The sequence below is a fragment of the Carettochelys insculpta genome, chromosome 9, assembly GCF_033958435.1.
Source record: "Carettochelys insculpta isolate YL-2023 chromosome 9, ASM3395843v1, whole genome shotgun sequence".
NCBI classification, from domain to species: domain Eukaryota; kingdom Metazoa; phylum Chordata; order Testudines; family Carettochelyidae; genus Carettochelys; species Carettochelys insculpta.
This window is the reverse complement of record NC_134145.1, coordinates 12,418,589-12,434,532: the sequence shown is the minus strand read 5'-3', so window position 1 is coordinate 12,434,532 and position 15,944 is coordinate 12,418,589. Positions and strand designations below refer to the sequence as shown.

Sequence of the window (15,944 nt, the reverse complement as noted above, 5' to 3'; positions counted from 1 at the left end):
AGCAAGTACCTATTCAAGTTTGTTGATTGTGTTTACTGAGCAACTGGGGATGTTGAAGTGCCGCTTCTGGGCCCCAAAAACAAACCCTGACTGATTGGATTGTAGTGCAAGTCTGGGACATGAGCACTGGCTGCAGATCCTTTGGATGTAAAAGGCCACATGCCTGGATCTGTGTGCTGAGCTATGCTCCCACCATCCAATCCAGGGACATCCAAGTGAGAAATGCACTGACAATGAGGAAGTGAGTAGTGATCAGACTATCAGAACTTTCCATGCTGAATTGCTATCATCAGCGGGAAGTAATTTTGGAGTAGAAGAGTCCACTGTAGGGGGCTGTTATGCAATTATGTGGAGCCATTCATCTTGATCTGCTGTGGAGAACTTAGTGAATTGCTTTGCAATCATGGGCTTCCCAAACTGTGTTGGAGCAGTAGGTAGCACATCCTTATATTGGCCTCAGAGCACCATGGCTTTTAGTTTTAGCACATCAACCAAAAAGGCTAATTTTTCCAGATTATAGAAGTGCTGGTGAATCACCAGAGATGCTTTACTGACATTTTTGACTTGTTAGAGAAGGTGCATGATGTTCATTTGCTTAAGAACACAGAACTTTTCACAGAGATACAACCAGGGACCTTTTCCCCTGTGTAGCAGATTACCATGGGTGAAGTTGAAATGCCAACTGGTGTAGAATCCAGCCTTTTCCTTATTCCTTGATTTATGAATTTATATGTTGGCCACCTCGACAGTACCAAGGGAAGATTCACCTATAGGCTCGGCACATGCAGAGTGAGAGTTGAATGTATTACAAGTTCTTCTTGCTTATTCCCCATATTTCTTGCATTCACACTCATATCTAAGATACTAATTTGATTTCCCCCCCCGTCCTCCCTTCTGTCTTCTTTCTTATGCCTGCTATTACAATCCATGGACCCCCCCACCCCCTAGTTTCTAACCTGTCTCCCAGATTTCCATGTTTGACTTCTCTGTGGGCTTGGTCACCTGCCCCCATCAAACACAGTTTAAAACCCTCCTCACTAGCTTAGGCAGTTGGTATCTAAATATTTTCTTCCCTTTCCCCAGTAGGTGGATGCCATCTCTGTTTAGCAGTCCTTCTTGGGACTGCAATCCATGGTTAAGGAAGCTGAAGCCCTCCGGGCGACACCATCTTCATGGTCAGCTATTCACCTCCAGAATGCATCTGTCTCTGCTTGGGCTCCTACCCTTTACTGGAAGGATTGAAGAAAACACTGCCTGTGCTCCGTACCACTTCACATGTACTTCTAGAGTTTTGTAGTCACTTCTGAGCCACTCAGAATCATACCTTGCAGTATTGTTAGTGCCCACATGGATGAATACCTTGGGGTATTAATTAGATGGAATGATTCATGATCCTTTTGTAATGTCTCAGATACAGGCCCCTGGCAGGCAGCATACTTACTGGTATGTATACAACGTCAGAGCAACCAGGGGGTGCCTCCATCCCCCTCAGAGTTTCCAACCATCACTACCCCACCTTTTCTCCTGGGAGTGGTGGCTGCAGACATCAACTCCACATCTTTTTGTTGTACCTTCATAGTTCAGGAAAACAAATGCAGTGGCTTTCAACTGTTTTCATTTGTGGACACCCACCTTCCTAAATCATGAACGTGAAAGTGTGGACCTTTGTGGAAGTTTCAGACATAGTCTAAACCCACTGGTCCACAGACCGCAGATTGAAAACCACTGAATTAAGGAAAAGTCAGTGGCTGTGTTCTGCTAAGTGGGGATGCCAGCACTGTAATAGGAAACTATTTGCATGCCTATCTGAGGTTGCTTCTCCTGCTTGAGCATGTCTGGTGCTCAACTGCAGAGACTGGTTGACTGTACTGGAGTTGAAAACAGGGCCTGATTCATGACACAGCTTGACACCCTCTTGTCCCAGTGGTTGCCTGTCCCTTGTATTTGTCTTCCTCTGCTCATGGCAAGGGCCTTTGACTCTGGCTCCTTAGAGGCATTCAAGATGGTGGTGGTATCTCTGCCGAAGATGGCTTTCAGCTCTTCATAAAAGCAGTAGGTCTGCAACTTCACACCAAATCAGTCGTTGACTTCCCTGGCCTGATATGTCTGTCCTAGCTCTTTGGCTTCCATGAGGTGCTGCTGCTGGCTCCCATTGGATCTCTTCTCCTGTATCCCCCAAGTAATCTGTTTGTACATGTGGCATTTCTGCAGCTAGTGCAGAGCTGTGCCTACAAATCCTCTCCCCCCTGCCCCACTCAGAAGTTCAAATGTGTGCTGTCTATTCCACGTCAGTGTACATCTGAAATGTGTAACTGGCATGATTAACTGGGCAGCTGTACACAACAATGAAGAGTAGCAGAGGTTTATTTGCCAAGATGGGCAATCAAGAAATGTCATTTCAGAAACTGTCAGGAATTTTAATTGGCAGTATGGGGGATTTTCTAGTCTGTGGCCCCTGAGCGGTGGAGATCACAGTTGTGGATGGAGTGGTCTGCGTTGGGCATTTTGGGATGGCTGCCAGAGGTTTGTTACAGTCGACAGGTAACGAATGCGATGTGTATGTTGATGGTGTGTCAACCCCAGTGAGTTGACCATAGCTCAGCAGCGCTTTGGGGCTTGTTTTACTATGTCCTCGCTTACAATGGTGGAACGTGGATTGAAGCATAGACACACATGCAGCTAAGTTGATTCCAGGCAGCTTGCATTAACCGAACATTAGCTGCTGCTGATGGACCACATCTTCCATGTCTGAATTGACCTGGTCAGCTCTGACCCTCCTCTGCACTGGGACTCCTTCCTTTTCATAAGCCTATAAATTTAGACCCTCCTCCAGAACCCCATTTCTGTATCTGATGAAGTGGGTCTTTGCCCACAAAAGCTTATGCTCCAAAATATCTATTAGTCTATAAGGTGCTACAGGACTTCTTGTTGAACCTTGCAGTGTAGACCAGACATTAATTTTCATAGTAAGCTTTGTCTGTGTATGGGTGCTATATAGCAGAATTAATTCTATTTTCAGCAATTAGAAGTACATGCATGTCTCCAAATCAAATTGAAGCATTCTCTGTGTTTTGTAAATGACAAATCCAATTGCCAGAACACATAACATGCTCCATTAAAATGATTTTTTTTAAATCTAGGACTATCGCACCTGCGTATTACAAAATACAACCTTCTCAAAAACCTGTTGTGATTGCATTATGTATCTACTTGCTTAACATTAAACATTTTGTAGTTTACTGTACTGTTGCACCATATGACCAACATATTCTCTTTCATTTTAGATTCATTCAGTGATTGGTATACTTCTTATGCCATCTTTTGTATGCTGCTTATGTCTGTGGTGATACTGATAATAAGCATCTTCAATGTTGAATTTTATGCAGGTGGGTTATGACGGTATTTGATCTTTAGCAAAGTGAGAGGACTGTTCTGAAGGATTTGATTATATAGGCTATATACTGGTTTTATCTATGTTGTATGTATAGGTTGAAAGTGGAATGCCTTTAAGTTTAGTTTAATTAGGTAGCTGACAGTGACTGAACTATTATAGGGACTTCGTATTGACCCTTCTTTGGTTAGAAACACCGAATAACCCCCTGTGCCAGCCTCCCATCCTATTTTAACTCTCTGTTTTTGTTTTAATTTTTGACTTTTCTGTAGAATTTGGATTCTTTTATGTATCCTCAACAAACCCACTTGCATTTGGTGAATTAGATCCCCAGTGTTGAATGTACTAGCAGAAGAGACTACCCTGTGTTGTCTCCTCCATCCAATTCAAAATTCTGTATAAGCTTGCTCCATTGCTATATATTTCCATGTATTCACCAGCAATTTTTTTTTTTTTTGCTCTTCCCCACTACGATGACCTCACTTTGGCATGGGTAGGGAACCTCCTGTTGTTCTCATGCTACTTCTCTGAAACTCTCTTCCCTGCTTCTCAGTTACTTTAGTTATAATCAGCCATAAGCTGATAGAAATAGTATTTTCTTGGTATCAAAAGTATCATATGCAAACTGAATACAAGTTGTGTGAGTCTTATTTAGCAGTAAATGATAATCTTCTGTGGCTTCTTATTTGCAGTTGTGCCTTCTATTCCCTGCTCTCGATTAGCACTATTAGGAAAGATTATTCACCCACGGCAAGTTGTCCATTCAGTTGTACATGCTATAATGGGAATGTTGGTGGCGTGGTGTGCTGCAGTTATGACTAAGGGAAAGTTCCAGTTCCTTGCTCTACCCTGCACAGCTTCAGAAAGGTGATTTGTGGTTAACAATGGAACAAATATTGCACAAATAGTATAGTGTGTACCACACTGAGGTCACTGATGGATCTTCTTAGAGCAGCGTTTCTTAAACTGTTCCATGGAACACTGATGTGCCGCAAACATATGACACTTTGATATCGTACACCAATGGTGTATATTTTCTGTTATTAAAACCAGATACAGTGTTACTATTTCATTGCTTGTTATGCATGATTAAAATTATTTTTTCCCTCAGTCTGATTTTTTTGTTTTCTGAAAAAAATTCCGTAGGTGTTTTGCATGAAAAATATTGTTGTTTGGTGTTCCCTGCTATCAAAATGTTTAAGAAGCACTGTCTTAGAGGAAATAACCCTTTAACTTCTAGCAAAAGATGAACAATTTTATGTTTCTTAAATTTGCTTTAGTTTGAGTACTGGAAGGAGAAGAGTACTTCTGTGAAGAATGTCAAATTTATAAACATTGATGTTCGCATTTTTTTTAAAAAAAGCTTGATCAGATGTCACGAACATCTAAGTTAATAATAATGAAAATGAACTATAGAAATGTAGGACTGGAAGGGGCCTTCATATTCTAGTCAGCCCCCGATAGTGAGGCTGGGCCAACAATACCTAGATGTTACCTGATGTGGCTTTTATAACCTGTTCTAAAAAAACCTCCACAGTTTCCACTGATATTCTACTACAGTCCTTAACTTTCCTTTGCAGTTAGAAAGCTTTGCGTAATAGCTAACCCAGTGGCACTTAGAGCTCAGTAGTCCAGATGCCAAATTAGCGATCAACGTTATATGAAGGAGACAGTGTAAACTCCTTGTTTCATTTTCTATAGTACTATGTATATGCATATTTTAATAGCATGATGGGGAAATAGTTTGTATGATATATATATGTGGTATATAAACAAATTTTATACCAAAATGCAAGTTATTCATTACAATTGGTTTCTAACACGCTAAAAGCACCCCAATTTGATTCATAACTTAGGTAAATGATTACATCAGTAAGTTAATGTCATATGCTGCAAAGAGCTACAGGAGGTACATGAGCTACTTGTAGCTAACAAGACTCAATCTGAGTGTCACTGATTTAATCTAAATCTTTCTTCCTTCACGTTCAGTGCTGACAAGGTTATGTGACCCTGTAGCTGTAAAATGATCTAAGCACCTGTCTTCTTTTCTAAAGGTCACCTTCAGTAGATCTTGGTTGCCTCACCCTGTGATATATAAGTAGCAAGAACAGTAATAGGCCTCACAGCTCAGATAAAACTTGCTCTGGTATACATCCCTCACTGATACTTGAGAGTATTTTTCATTTACGCCAATTGGATAAATAAAATCAAAGTTCTGCTTCACTAAAGTTAAAAGCTTAAGTAAAGTTTAGAATAATAACTTACAGTATTACAAGTTGTTATACATAAACTATTTCTTCATTTTAGCCTAGATGGTGCTGTAGAGCATATGTGTCTAAATGAGTATCACCTCTTCCTCCTGCTCTCTGGAGCTTTCATGGGCTACAGTTATAGTCTCTCATACCTTGTTAACAATATGAACTACTTGCCATTTCCAATCGTACAGGTAAGAGACTAAAGATAAATGTCTAGTCAACTCAAATTAAAAGGGTAACTTTGGTTTTTTGAGTTTCGGTTTTTTTGGGCAGGGGATGAGGGAAAGGCGTCTACTTCCAGTATCAAAATGTAAGTGCCAGTGGCCAAGCACTTGCCTTCTTTTATAAAGCCAATCCATTATAAAATGAACAAACAAGGCTTTCAGCGTAAATCTTAGCAAAGGTCCTTCCCCAGGTCCCATAAAAGCCTAATGCTTAAATAAACCAAAGCACGCTCAGCATTACAGCCAAGTAAAGTTTACAAAACCCCGAAGTATGGTAAACTGGTATAGGTGGACCACTGTGGATTGTGAACTCCAGGTGTGTGAGTGCCCTGCCATTGAGTTTAACTCCAGGAACTGACAGCAGGCGTGACCTAGTGTATTCTTAGCCTCGTGACATGGGGGAAAATAAGCTTTCAGTGAACAGGCCACTAAAGCATAAATCATAACAGCTTGACTCAGAAGCAAAAAGCCAGCATCCTCTGCTACCCTTACATGTGTATAGTGTTTGTGGGCTGCTGTATTCTGCATTCGCTGAAGCTACTGAGTGCTTTTAAAGGGTACCTGAAGAGGTAGGCACTTTCTGCTGCTACTGCCTCAGAATCCAAGAGCCATGATGGATCCTAGTTGGTTTCTAGACCAGGGTCTGGTCTAAATACAGAGAGGTACTGGTTTAGCTGAAGGTGTCTTGAACAGATTTAGTTAAACTAGACAAAACATGTAGACACTTTTAAATTTAGTTTTAATCTAGCATATAAGAACATCCATACTATGGAAGACCAAAGGTCCATCTGGCCCACCAGTGCCAAGTTCCCCAGAGGGAATGAACAGAACAGCTAATCAACAAAGCAACACAAGCCGTTCTGTAGGATCTTAAAGACTAACAATATTAATTAGGTAATGAGCTTTTATGGGAAAGACCCATTAGTTCAGATTCTGGAGCAGAACTGAGAGGTAAAATGAGAGAACTGAAGAGTCAGCTAAATATAAAAATTTAAAAAGGTGGGAGGGGCAAAGAGGAAAAAAAAACTTCTGGAAAGAGACAGTTAAGTGAAATGCCTGTCATCCCTGCGAATATCAAAGATGGGGGAAGTTGTTCTTGTGATGCATAAGGTAATTGAGATCTTTGATTCCACGGTGGTAGGTATCAGCCTTGTAAATGACTTCCAATTCAGATGTCTCCCTTTGTAATCTGGTGTTAAAATCTTTGTTGTAATACACAAACCATTGAGTGTACTGCCAACCTATGGGTCACTACCCAAACATGGGTTGCCATTAGATTTTCTAATGGTTGCTGGCTGGGCTGGCTCTTTAAGGAGCCATTTGTGGCTGCCACCTCTCACTCGTCCAGCTCCCAGTCCCTGCTCTGCTGTGCTGAAATGGAAATGAGTTTAATTGGCAGGAGAAACCTGACCAGTAAGCCAAAGGAATTGAGTCCCATTTCAGCATTGCAGGTCAGGGAAGGGAGTAGGAGGGCTGTGGCGAACTGCACGGAGGTGGTGCCCTGGCAAAGCAACAGTGGGGGTCAGCAGTGGTGCTCACGTGAAGTAGGTGGGGAGGTACATTTTGGGTCTGTGAGGTTTCTGGGGACAGGTGAATCCAGACTTATATAAATTTTTTTTTCTGAGGGGAGAAACACTCCCCCTCCCCTGCCCCGGTTTTGAATTGCCTTGGGTTGCAAAGTCTTACTGAATTGTCAAAATGGGTCACCATCTCCAAAAGTTTGGGAACCACTGGGCTAGGGACACTAGCCCATCCTTGCTAATATCCTCCCTGAATATATCTGGTTGTTTTTTAGAACCCTCTCTATACTGTAAATCCTCAATTTAATGGACTGGAAGGGTTGTCCATTAACCCTGACAGTCTGTTAAATTCCGAGAGTTTACTATGCACCCACCCTGCTAGGCTGCTTCAGTCCCTCCCCTTCTCATCCCCTCCCCCCAAAAAATTGAAAAAAGCCAGGGACTTACCAGACTGCAGTCACTGGAGCTGGAACTGCTGGAACCTGCCACGCAGCTGGAGTTACTAGACCATGGCTGGGGCTGCACCATGTGTGGCTGAAGGCGTCCTGCCTCATGCTCCTCCAACCAGGGGTGAGGTTTGTATGCGAGTGCTATTTGCCCACGTACATGCCCCAATCCTGGTGAGAGGAGCGTGTGGCGGCTGCAGCAGAGGAGCTAAGTCCCCTGGCTTTTTTCTTTTTCTTTTTTTGGCAGGTGGGAATGGGTGTTAAGATTTTATGGACTCCAGGGGACTTTGGGAACAATGTGCAAGAAGTATATATAATTGTGTGCAAGAAGTTTAAGTATTTGCCTGCATTTCATGGTTTTGAAGCATTGTCATAAATTTAAAAGTCAGACTGCTGTTGGAATTCTCTCTTTATTATAGCACACCTCAGTTTCTAATTAAGATAATAGAGAAGAAGCCTACTTCTACTTCCAATTTACTTTGTGCAGTTAACAGCAAATTGCGTATATATATGCTAAATTTTACTGTTTCTTTTGTGTGCACAATTGTAGATACTGTTTTTCATACAGGAACGGGAAAAAAACTTATTTTCTTACTCATCTCAGTTGCAGAAACTAAAAGGTGGAGATTTGGATGGGATAACACCTGAAATTAATTTTAATTAACCTTGTAGAGCTGATTAGACTTTCAGGTTGATTGCATTTTTAAAGGACTTTATTACACTTGATTCCTCCTGAATGCAAAATGTTTTAACTACTCTTTGTTTTTTAGCAATACAAGTACTTACGTTTCAGAAGATCTGTGCCTCTGCTGGTTAAGCATAGTTGTGTGGAGTCACTGTACTTGATTAGAAACGTCTGTGTTGCATACTATTTTTTTGGTAAGAGTTCTGACAGTTTTTTTTTTCTTCTCCTTATGTACTAAGCATTCTTTAACTTTATTCAGCCCTACGCATAACTTGTCCAGGGTGAGTAGGGTTTTTTTTTATTGGGCAAGTAAAATTAAGTATTTTTCACCATCATGATTAAATATCGATGAATGGCTCACTGGCTCAGCCACTCCATTATGGCAATCTTGTTTTTAAGCCTTAGAGATGTAAAAATTTAACGGGTTAACCTATATGCCGATGCTTATTGGTTTCTGTTAACAGTTAAACTCTGCCAAGGGTTCCACCTGCTGGCCCCATGGCCAGGATCTCTCTGGGCTGCCAGCTGGGGTCCATTGCATTTGCCAGCCCTGTGACCAGCAGAGGTTGCTCTGGGCTGCCACCTGGCTGCCAGCCAAGGATAGAGCCCGGGGTATGGGGATTGCATTTGGGACCCCATGTGCGCCAGGTTGCCTGCCGGCAGCAGAGCTGGAGAAAGCCGGCTGGGGCCCTAGGTGTCTGGGCACTCCTTCAGCATCCTTCTCTCCCTACTTCTAAGTCCACAGGTAACCATTTAATAGAATTTTGATCGGTTGCATAGTTACTGTTCTTACACTTTTTTTAAAAATTCTTACTTAGCCTAAAGGATGTTGAACTATTCTTCTTCTTTTTGACTTATTTCTTATGTAAATACAAAAATTATTTTCTGTGTGTAATGATGGAACTTTAGAAATGCAGAGTATTTTAGATCACTTTCCTTTGGGGATTTCAAAATGTGACACTAATAGTTATGTTTATAACAGCCCTTTTGAGGTAGATGTGCATCAGATCTGTTTTGCAGGAGAGTGAAACAAAATAGCAGAAGTAACTTGGATGAGACCCTTAGGCTTCTTCTGCACTGGTAACCTTGAAATGTAGCTGCAGCAACACTGTAACATAGCAGCGAGGCTGTGGCAGGAGCACTGAGAGAGAGCTTGCCCAGCACCCTAGGTCAACCACCTCCATGAGGGGAATAGCTCCCAGCACTATAGCCTGGTTTTCAGTGGCACTTCACAGCACTGTAACTTGCTCAGTTCGGGGGGTGTTTTTTTTTTTTCCACGTCCCTGAGCCAGAATATTGCAACACAGTAAAATGGTGGTATAAACTGAGCCTTAGAGAAGCTGCTAATAGACCTAGGAATAAAAATTTTTATACACATCTCATAGAACTGGAAGAAACCTTGAGAGGTCATGGAGTCCAGTCCCCTGCCCTCTTGGCAGGACCGAGCACCATCCCTGATAGTGGTTTTTTGTTTTTTTTTTTAAATCTGTTTGCTCCAGATCCCTAAATGGTCTCCTCAAGGGTTGCACACTCAATGCTCAGACCACTGAGAGATCCTGCCTTCCCCCCCCCACCAGTTACATCTCCTTATTCAAAGTCAAGGTTTTCGGTCCTAAAAGATGCATTCTTTCTGTAGTCAGCCTCTGAAAAATACCATCTTTTTCCACTCTACATGTATTGCCAGTTTTCATTTGTCTGTGTGTAATCCACATTCATTCTGATAAGTTCTTATAAGCCTTTTTGTATACACTTTTTAGAATTTGAGATCTCTTTTTACATGTAATTCTGTTTGCTGTTACTTAGGGTACATCCCAAGAGCGTGGATAACTACCACAATGGACCTTCAGATAGATAGGTAAGTGGTACAAATGACTGTTTTTAGATTACAAGAAGGTAATATTTTTCCCTCAAGTCACATGTATTTCATACATATTCTCCTTTTCCCAGTCTTTGTAATACTCCTTTTCTTAGGACTATTTTATGTTTAAGGTGGCAAATGTCGGGAGCTTAAATCACTGTTAGTTGATTGAAGGGCTTTGGATCTTATGGAACCATCAGTGCTCAGTGTTCCCTGTAAACTGAGTGCTTTGGTGTTCACCCAGAAGAGATTCATGTACGCCACAGCTGATTTGCAGATAGAAAACGTTATAAGGAACACCGTCAGTGCTGATGAGTTGAAAGGACTAAATGGGTTTTTGATAAAATATTTGTGCAAGTAACAGTATTCTCACTAAGATTTAAAAATTGTGTTTGTAGAAGTCAGTTATAAGCATTTTCCAGTGTAGAATGTGTCGGTGTATGCACACGTAAATTTTTTTTTTTGTTATTCGTAGTAAACTTCATCCTCTTGACACACTTACTGGTCTTCTGGATCTATCCTTGCTCTACCACACCTGGTTAAGTAGTATATTTCTTCTGATTACCTGGCACATTGCATGGCTGCTCTTCAAAATCTATGCTACGGAGGTTAGTATTTGGTGACTGTTATGCAGGGCTGATGTCAGTGTTGTAGGGAAAAAACTCCAGAAGAAATATGCTTATGAATAATTTAAAGCAGTGGTTCTGAAACATAACGTAGCGAGGACCATTCTTTAACTAGCTGAGGGATACTTCCCATCCTGTTTTGATTGAACCGTATTTCTTCCCCTTTCTAACCACATAGGCTGTGGCATCTATACACAACTATAGTTGTAATGGAAAGCTAATATTTGAATCAGAGAGGTAGCCGTGTTAGTCTAGCTTTGAGAACAACAAGAAGTCTTGTGGCACCTTATACACTGACGTATCTATAAGGTGCCACAAGACTTCTTGTTGTTCTCTAATATTTGAAGAGTCTTAACTGTTTTTATTGTATTACCTCATCTTGAAATGAGAGAGAACATTATGTGCTCAGCCAACATTTGATGAACTGTATCTTCTTAGAAAATTCAGACAAAGCCCTCTAAGTGCATAACTCTAATGCAAACTATTTTGGTTTAACAGAACATGGGTTGAGCTGTTGAAAGAGACGACAAAGCATTGTAGGAATTAATATGCTGCTTTCCTTTTTTACTGAATCATTAAGCTTCAGTTTAATATGTCTGAAAGATTTATTTTAATCTGACTTGGTCTCAGCTTTAAATACATTAAAACAGAAGAAACAGTGAATTCCTGGTGATAAAGAGTTGGAGCCTTATTCCTGATTGTCTAGTTTAGATACTTTCTTGTAAGACACAGAATACGAATTCCCCTTCTCCACATAATGTGGCATTTTTTTTTTCATATTTTGCTGGGCTACAGCTTAACAAAAAAAAAAAAAAAAGGGGGCAGAGGAGACTATGTACTCCCCTTTCCTTTGAGAACATTAGGAGACTTCTGTCTTCATTTTTCAAAATGTTTTTTTTTTTTTGTTCCCCTATGATTGGAAGACTGTGCCAGGATGATAGTAGTAAGTAAGGCAAGCATGACAAAAGTTGAAAGCTAAAGCACTTTATTTTAATACAAACTATTTCAGTGCCTCAAAGGAGGATTAGAACGTATTAATGAAATGCAAAAATTTAAATGGATGTATTCGTCTTCCCTCAAGTCCTTCAGAAAGCCAAGGATATAATTACTTCAGCTCTTAATAAAATTTTCAGTTAATTAAATTTTTCTATTCACTTTTGTAGAATCCTTAAGAATTACATATGTTTTATTGCTGCCCTACTTGGATTTGACAAGTGGTATTTTTAGTTTCTCTATTTTGTTTTAAGAAACTTCCAAATCAGAACTTTCTGATGAGTGTCCAGCTTAGGAAAGGCATCAATATGTGTCTCTAAACATTGAGGTTTCCTTCTAAAGTATTTTCTGGCTTTTCAGCAGAAGAGACCTCAGGGAAGTTGGTTTACCCATCAGAGGTGATGTTTTGCGTGTAGTATTCTTAGATCAGCTCCAAAAGCTTTTTTATATATAGTTAAATGCAATATAAGCAGATTGGTGTCTCAAGCATTTCTTATTCTGCTTGAAGTCATTTATTTTTTTTAATTTTATTTATTTATTTTTTAAACATAACAAAAATATTTAGAAGTGGAGGGGAGGGAGACAAAACAGCAACCAAAAAAGTTTCAAAGTTAGCGTGCTTTAAATCTGAAACTGCCAGCAAGTGTACACCCAAACTGTACATCATATAATTTTAACTAAATTTAATGTGAATGGAAGAACATTGATGGATATTTAAATCAGCTTTTTGTTGATTTATCCTTCTATATGTGCATTCTGAATGCTGTAGCATGAGAATTAGGAAGCAAAAATATGGAAGTATAAAAATGTAAGCATCAAAATGACAAGTTATTTAAAACAAAACATTTTAACTTAAGGGCTTATTAATACTGATCTTGAAATATTGGCTGTGGCAGTGCCACTTTAATGACTTCAAATCCTTCGGGACACGGCTAGCTGTGTCTAACTCTGACATTGCTGTTTGACCAATATCGTTTAGATTGATATACCCTTATGGCAATGGGATGTGCATCACTACATGTTATATTGGTGGTTTTTAATAAGACATAGTAAAACATGGGATTTTGTCCTCACCCTTTAACCACAAGGGTTACTTGGAGGGTATTAAGATAAAGTGAGGGATTGTAGCTTAAAAATAGTGAGTGACTTGCAGTGCTCCATCTAATATTTTATGACCATGTGCAGAATGAATTCTGCTACGTGCACAGATATGAAGAGAACAAAATTCTTTCTGCACAGGGACAATTTGTGGCAGGAGAGGTTGGGGTGTGGGATCTAAGAGGGAGCTTGAGTGGTGAAGGGGCTCAAGGCTGGGGCAGGGGATTGGAGTGTGGATCGCTTACATGGTGCAGCTTCCATCTGATGCAGGGGGTGGAAAATGGGGTTCTGTGCTGCCCTAGGCTCATCTGCAGGCACTGCTGCACACAGCTCCCATTGGCCATGATTCTTGGTCAAAGGGAGCTGTGTGGACAGAGCTCCCCAGCATTGCTGGCAGGGCAGCTCCACCAGAGCTGGAAGGATGTGAGGGAACAGGAGTGTGCAAAGCTGACTCCCCCACCCTCCAATGAAGGGGTGGCTCAGAACACGGGCTACATGGCTGCAGCCTCTAAAGCCCCTTTCATAATCTTGTCCTGCTGCTGGAGCTGAAGGAGTGCATCTCTCCCAGCCACAGCAACTCCCTGCTGGCCCTTGCGGACTGTGCCTGTGCCCCAGTCTGGACAGCGCCTGGCTGGGGCTGGAGGAGTGTGCAACCCCAGAGCTCCTGTGCAGGGCTAATTAGGCAGCTGTATAGCCACTCAGTTTAAATTGAACCCTGGTGACTTGTCTGTTTCTTGTCAGTTTAAAAGTAGATAAAGAAGTCCATTTTTGTGCTGCATTAAAAAACCACTGGCTTATTTAACAGGTTTTTCAAAGCTTTTGGTTACATTTGTAGGTTTTCCAGTTGGCAAAGGACAAAAGTTAATTTGTTTTATACTAATGGATTACTTCAGTGTTTGTTCTGCATAATGTATCAGTGATGAACAAACTTAGAAACTTTCTCTAATTTCAGGCGCATCATTTTCCTGTTCAGCCAACTTTTGCTGAGGAGACAGACCAATGCCTGCCTAAAATCTTAAACAGCAACCCTCCCCTCCTTATAAAGGTATCTGAACTGCCATGTTGCTATTACAAGAGTATTCAGTAAGTCCTGGTCTGTGTGACCCAGTTAGCTTGATGCAAGGCAGCTTATGTTGACCTAACTCTAAGTATCTACCTTAAAATGTCACTCCTGTCAATGTAATTCGCTCTGCTGACATAACTCCCCCTCCACAAGAGGCATAGCATTTAGGTGGATGCTGTGTCAGCATAGACATTGCAGTGCTTATGTCAACTGTTGCTGGCATTTAGAAGTCATCCCACAATGCCCAACCCTGAAACTTAAATCAGTGCAAGCAGTCCTTGTGAAGATGCACACCACTAACACCACGAGCGAGGTGTGGACATGCAAAAGCAATTTAATTACTGTGGTGGTTGTACATTAATATCTGTGTAGGTCAGTATAATTTCTTCGTGTAGAAATACCCTAAGACTCCTGGCAGCAGATCATGGGTGACTTACTTGTAATAGATTGGACTGCAGGAATTGTTCCTTAAATATCAGCCTAATTCAGAATGGTCAGGAAAGTTGTGCTGTGCCTAAAGACAGGAGTTTGTTTCATAGTTCTTTCTTTTATGTTTGTTTGTTTGTTTCATGGGATCAGTGTTAAAACTGGAAGAAGATTAATTTAGATAGAAAAGACACCGATTTTGGTATTTTATCACTTAATTGTGTATGTACATTCCAGCACACTTCTCTTAAAACAAAGCATATATGAAATTCCATTTGCTTTGTAACTGCTTTTCAAGTTTGTATATTTATCAGGTGAATAGTTTGTCATTTTAAGCATGTAATAGATTAAATATATACACATTTTTGAGCACTTGACACTTCTGATGCTTCTGCATAGCTCCTATTGTTTATCCCTGTGTTTCTGAATCTTCAACACCCAAAGTTTCCTTTTCCTCAATGAAAAGGCTTCTAAAAACAAATAACACAAAAATTAATCTTTTGTGAATTTGACAATGACATATTGTAAAACTGTTTTTTTAAGTGACCAATTATAGTACTTCAGCCAATTAGTTTGTAAGACACCAATTTGAGACTGCACATTTCAAACGATCTGAGACTATTTCCTTGCACAGGCATGTGGTTTAATGGATTGTTTGAGACTTATAGCTTACCTGACACTATTGCTAAGATACACTACAACTCCCCATTGTTCCAGTTCTATTTTGGAAGAGGTCTTGTGGAAGAGAATTGACCATCAACAAAATTAAAGATATGCAAACCTTAATTAGTATGTAATGGTACCCGCAGTTGTAATTCCAGCTTTATTGAAAGTGTAACCTATAACTGCGTTTTGTTTATATCTTCAGGATTTGAGAAATCACAGCATTAATATTCAGGCTGTGGCTTGGGAACCACAGGTGGCTCCTTAATGTGTCTCCTACTGTTTTTTGCAGCTGATTGATTTAATACTATCAGGATGCTTATATAGCATGCCTATATAGTGTTATTGTGAAAGAAACAGTACATTCACACTATTGAGGTAATGTTGATTGCTAGTTTGGCTCCTCGACTACTGAAGTCAGAATATAACTCAGTCACAGAATTGTTGGATGTCTTTTGGTCCTTGACAAATTTCCACTGTTAGAGGCATGGCACAATTTTTAAATAACGTGACCAAGTTATTCTCTAGCCTTGGCAGGAAATGAAAGAACTTACCTTAAAATTATGCTTTCGTTTCTAAGCAGATTATATGACTTCTGTCTTTTGTCCATTAACCATTGTAGCTGGAAACCAGTACTTTAGACTACGCAATGACAAAGGAGGGGGAAAAAAAAGCATAAAGTTTGCAAAGTTTTCT

At 40.4% G+C, this 15,944-nt stretch overlaps 1 protein-coding gene across 3 annotated transcripts in view; it reads left to right on the top strand.

The window, feature by feature from the left end:
- The window catches only part of NDC1 (NDC1 transmembrane nucleoporin), a 29,781-nt gene that overhangs the window by 3,139 nt on the left and 10,698 nt on the right, over positions 1-15,944 (top strand). The window contains exons 1-8 of one of the 3 annotated variants that reach the window (XM_075002509.1): positions 712-1,277; positions 3,285-3,386; positions 4,084-4,258; positions 5,699-5,837; positions 8,607-8,715; positions 10,325-10,376; positions 10,855-10,987; positions 14,049-14,141. In XM_075002509.1, the coding sequence (XP_074858610.1) occupies positions 974-1,277; positions 3,285-3,386; positions 4,084-4,258; positions 5,699-5,837; positions 8,607-8,715; positions 10,325-10,376; positions 10,855-10,987; positions 14,049-14,141 (1,107 nt within the window). In that variant the 5' untranslated portion in view covers positions 712-973. Of the gene's footprint in view, positions 1-711; positions 1,278-3,284; positions 3,387-4,083; positions 4,259-5,698; positions 5,838-8,606; positions 8,716-10,324; positions 10,377-10,854; positions 10,988-14,048; positions 14,142-15,944 lie in introns of those variants that run through there. The other 2 variants (XM_075002508.1, XM_075002510.1) reach the window with 2 other exon arrangements.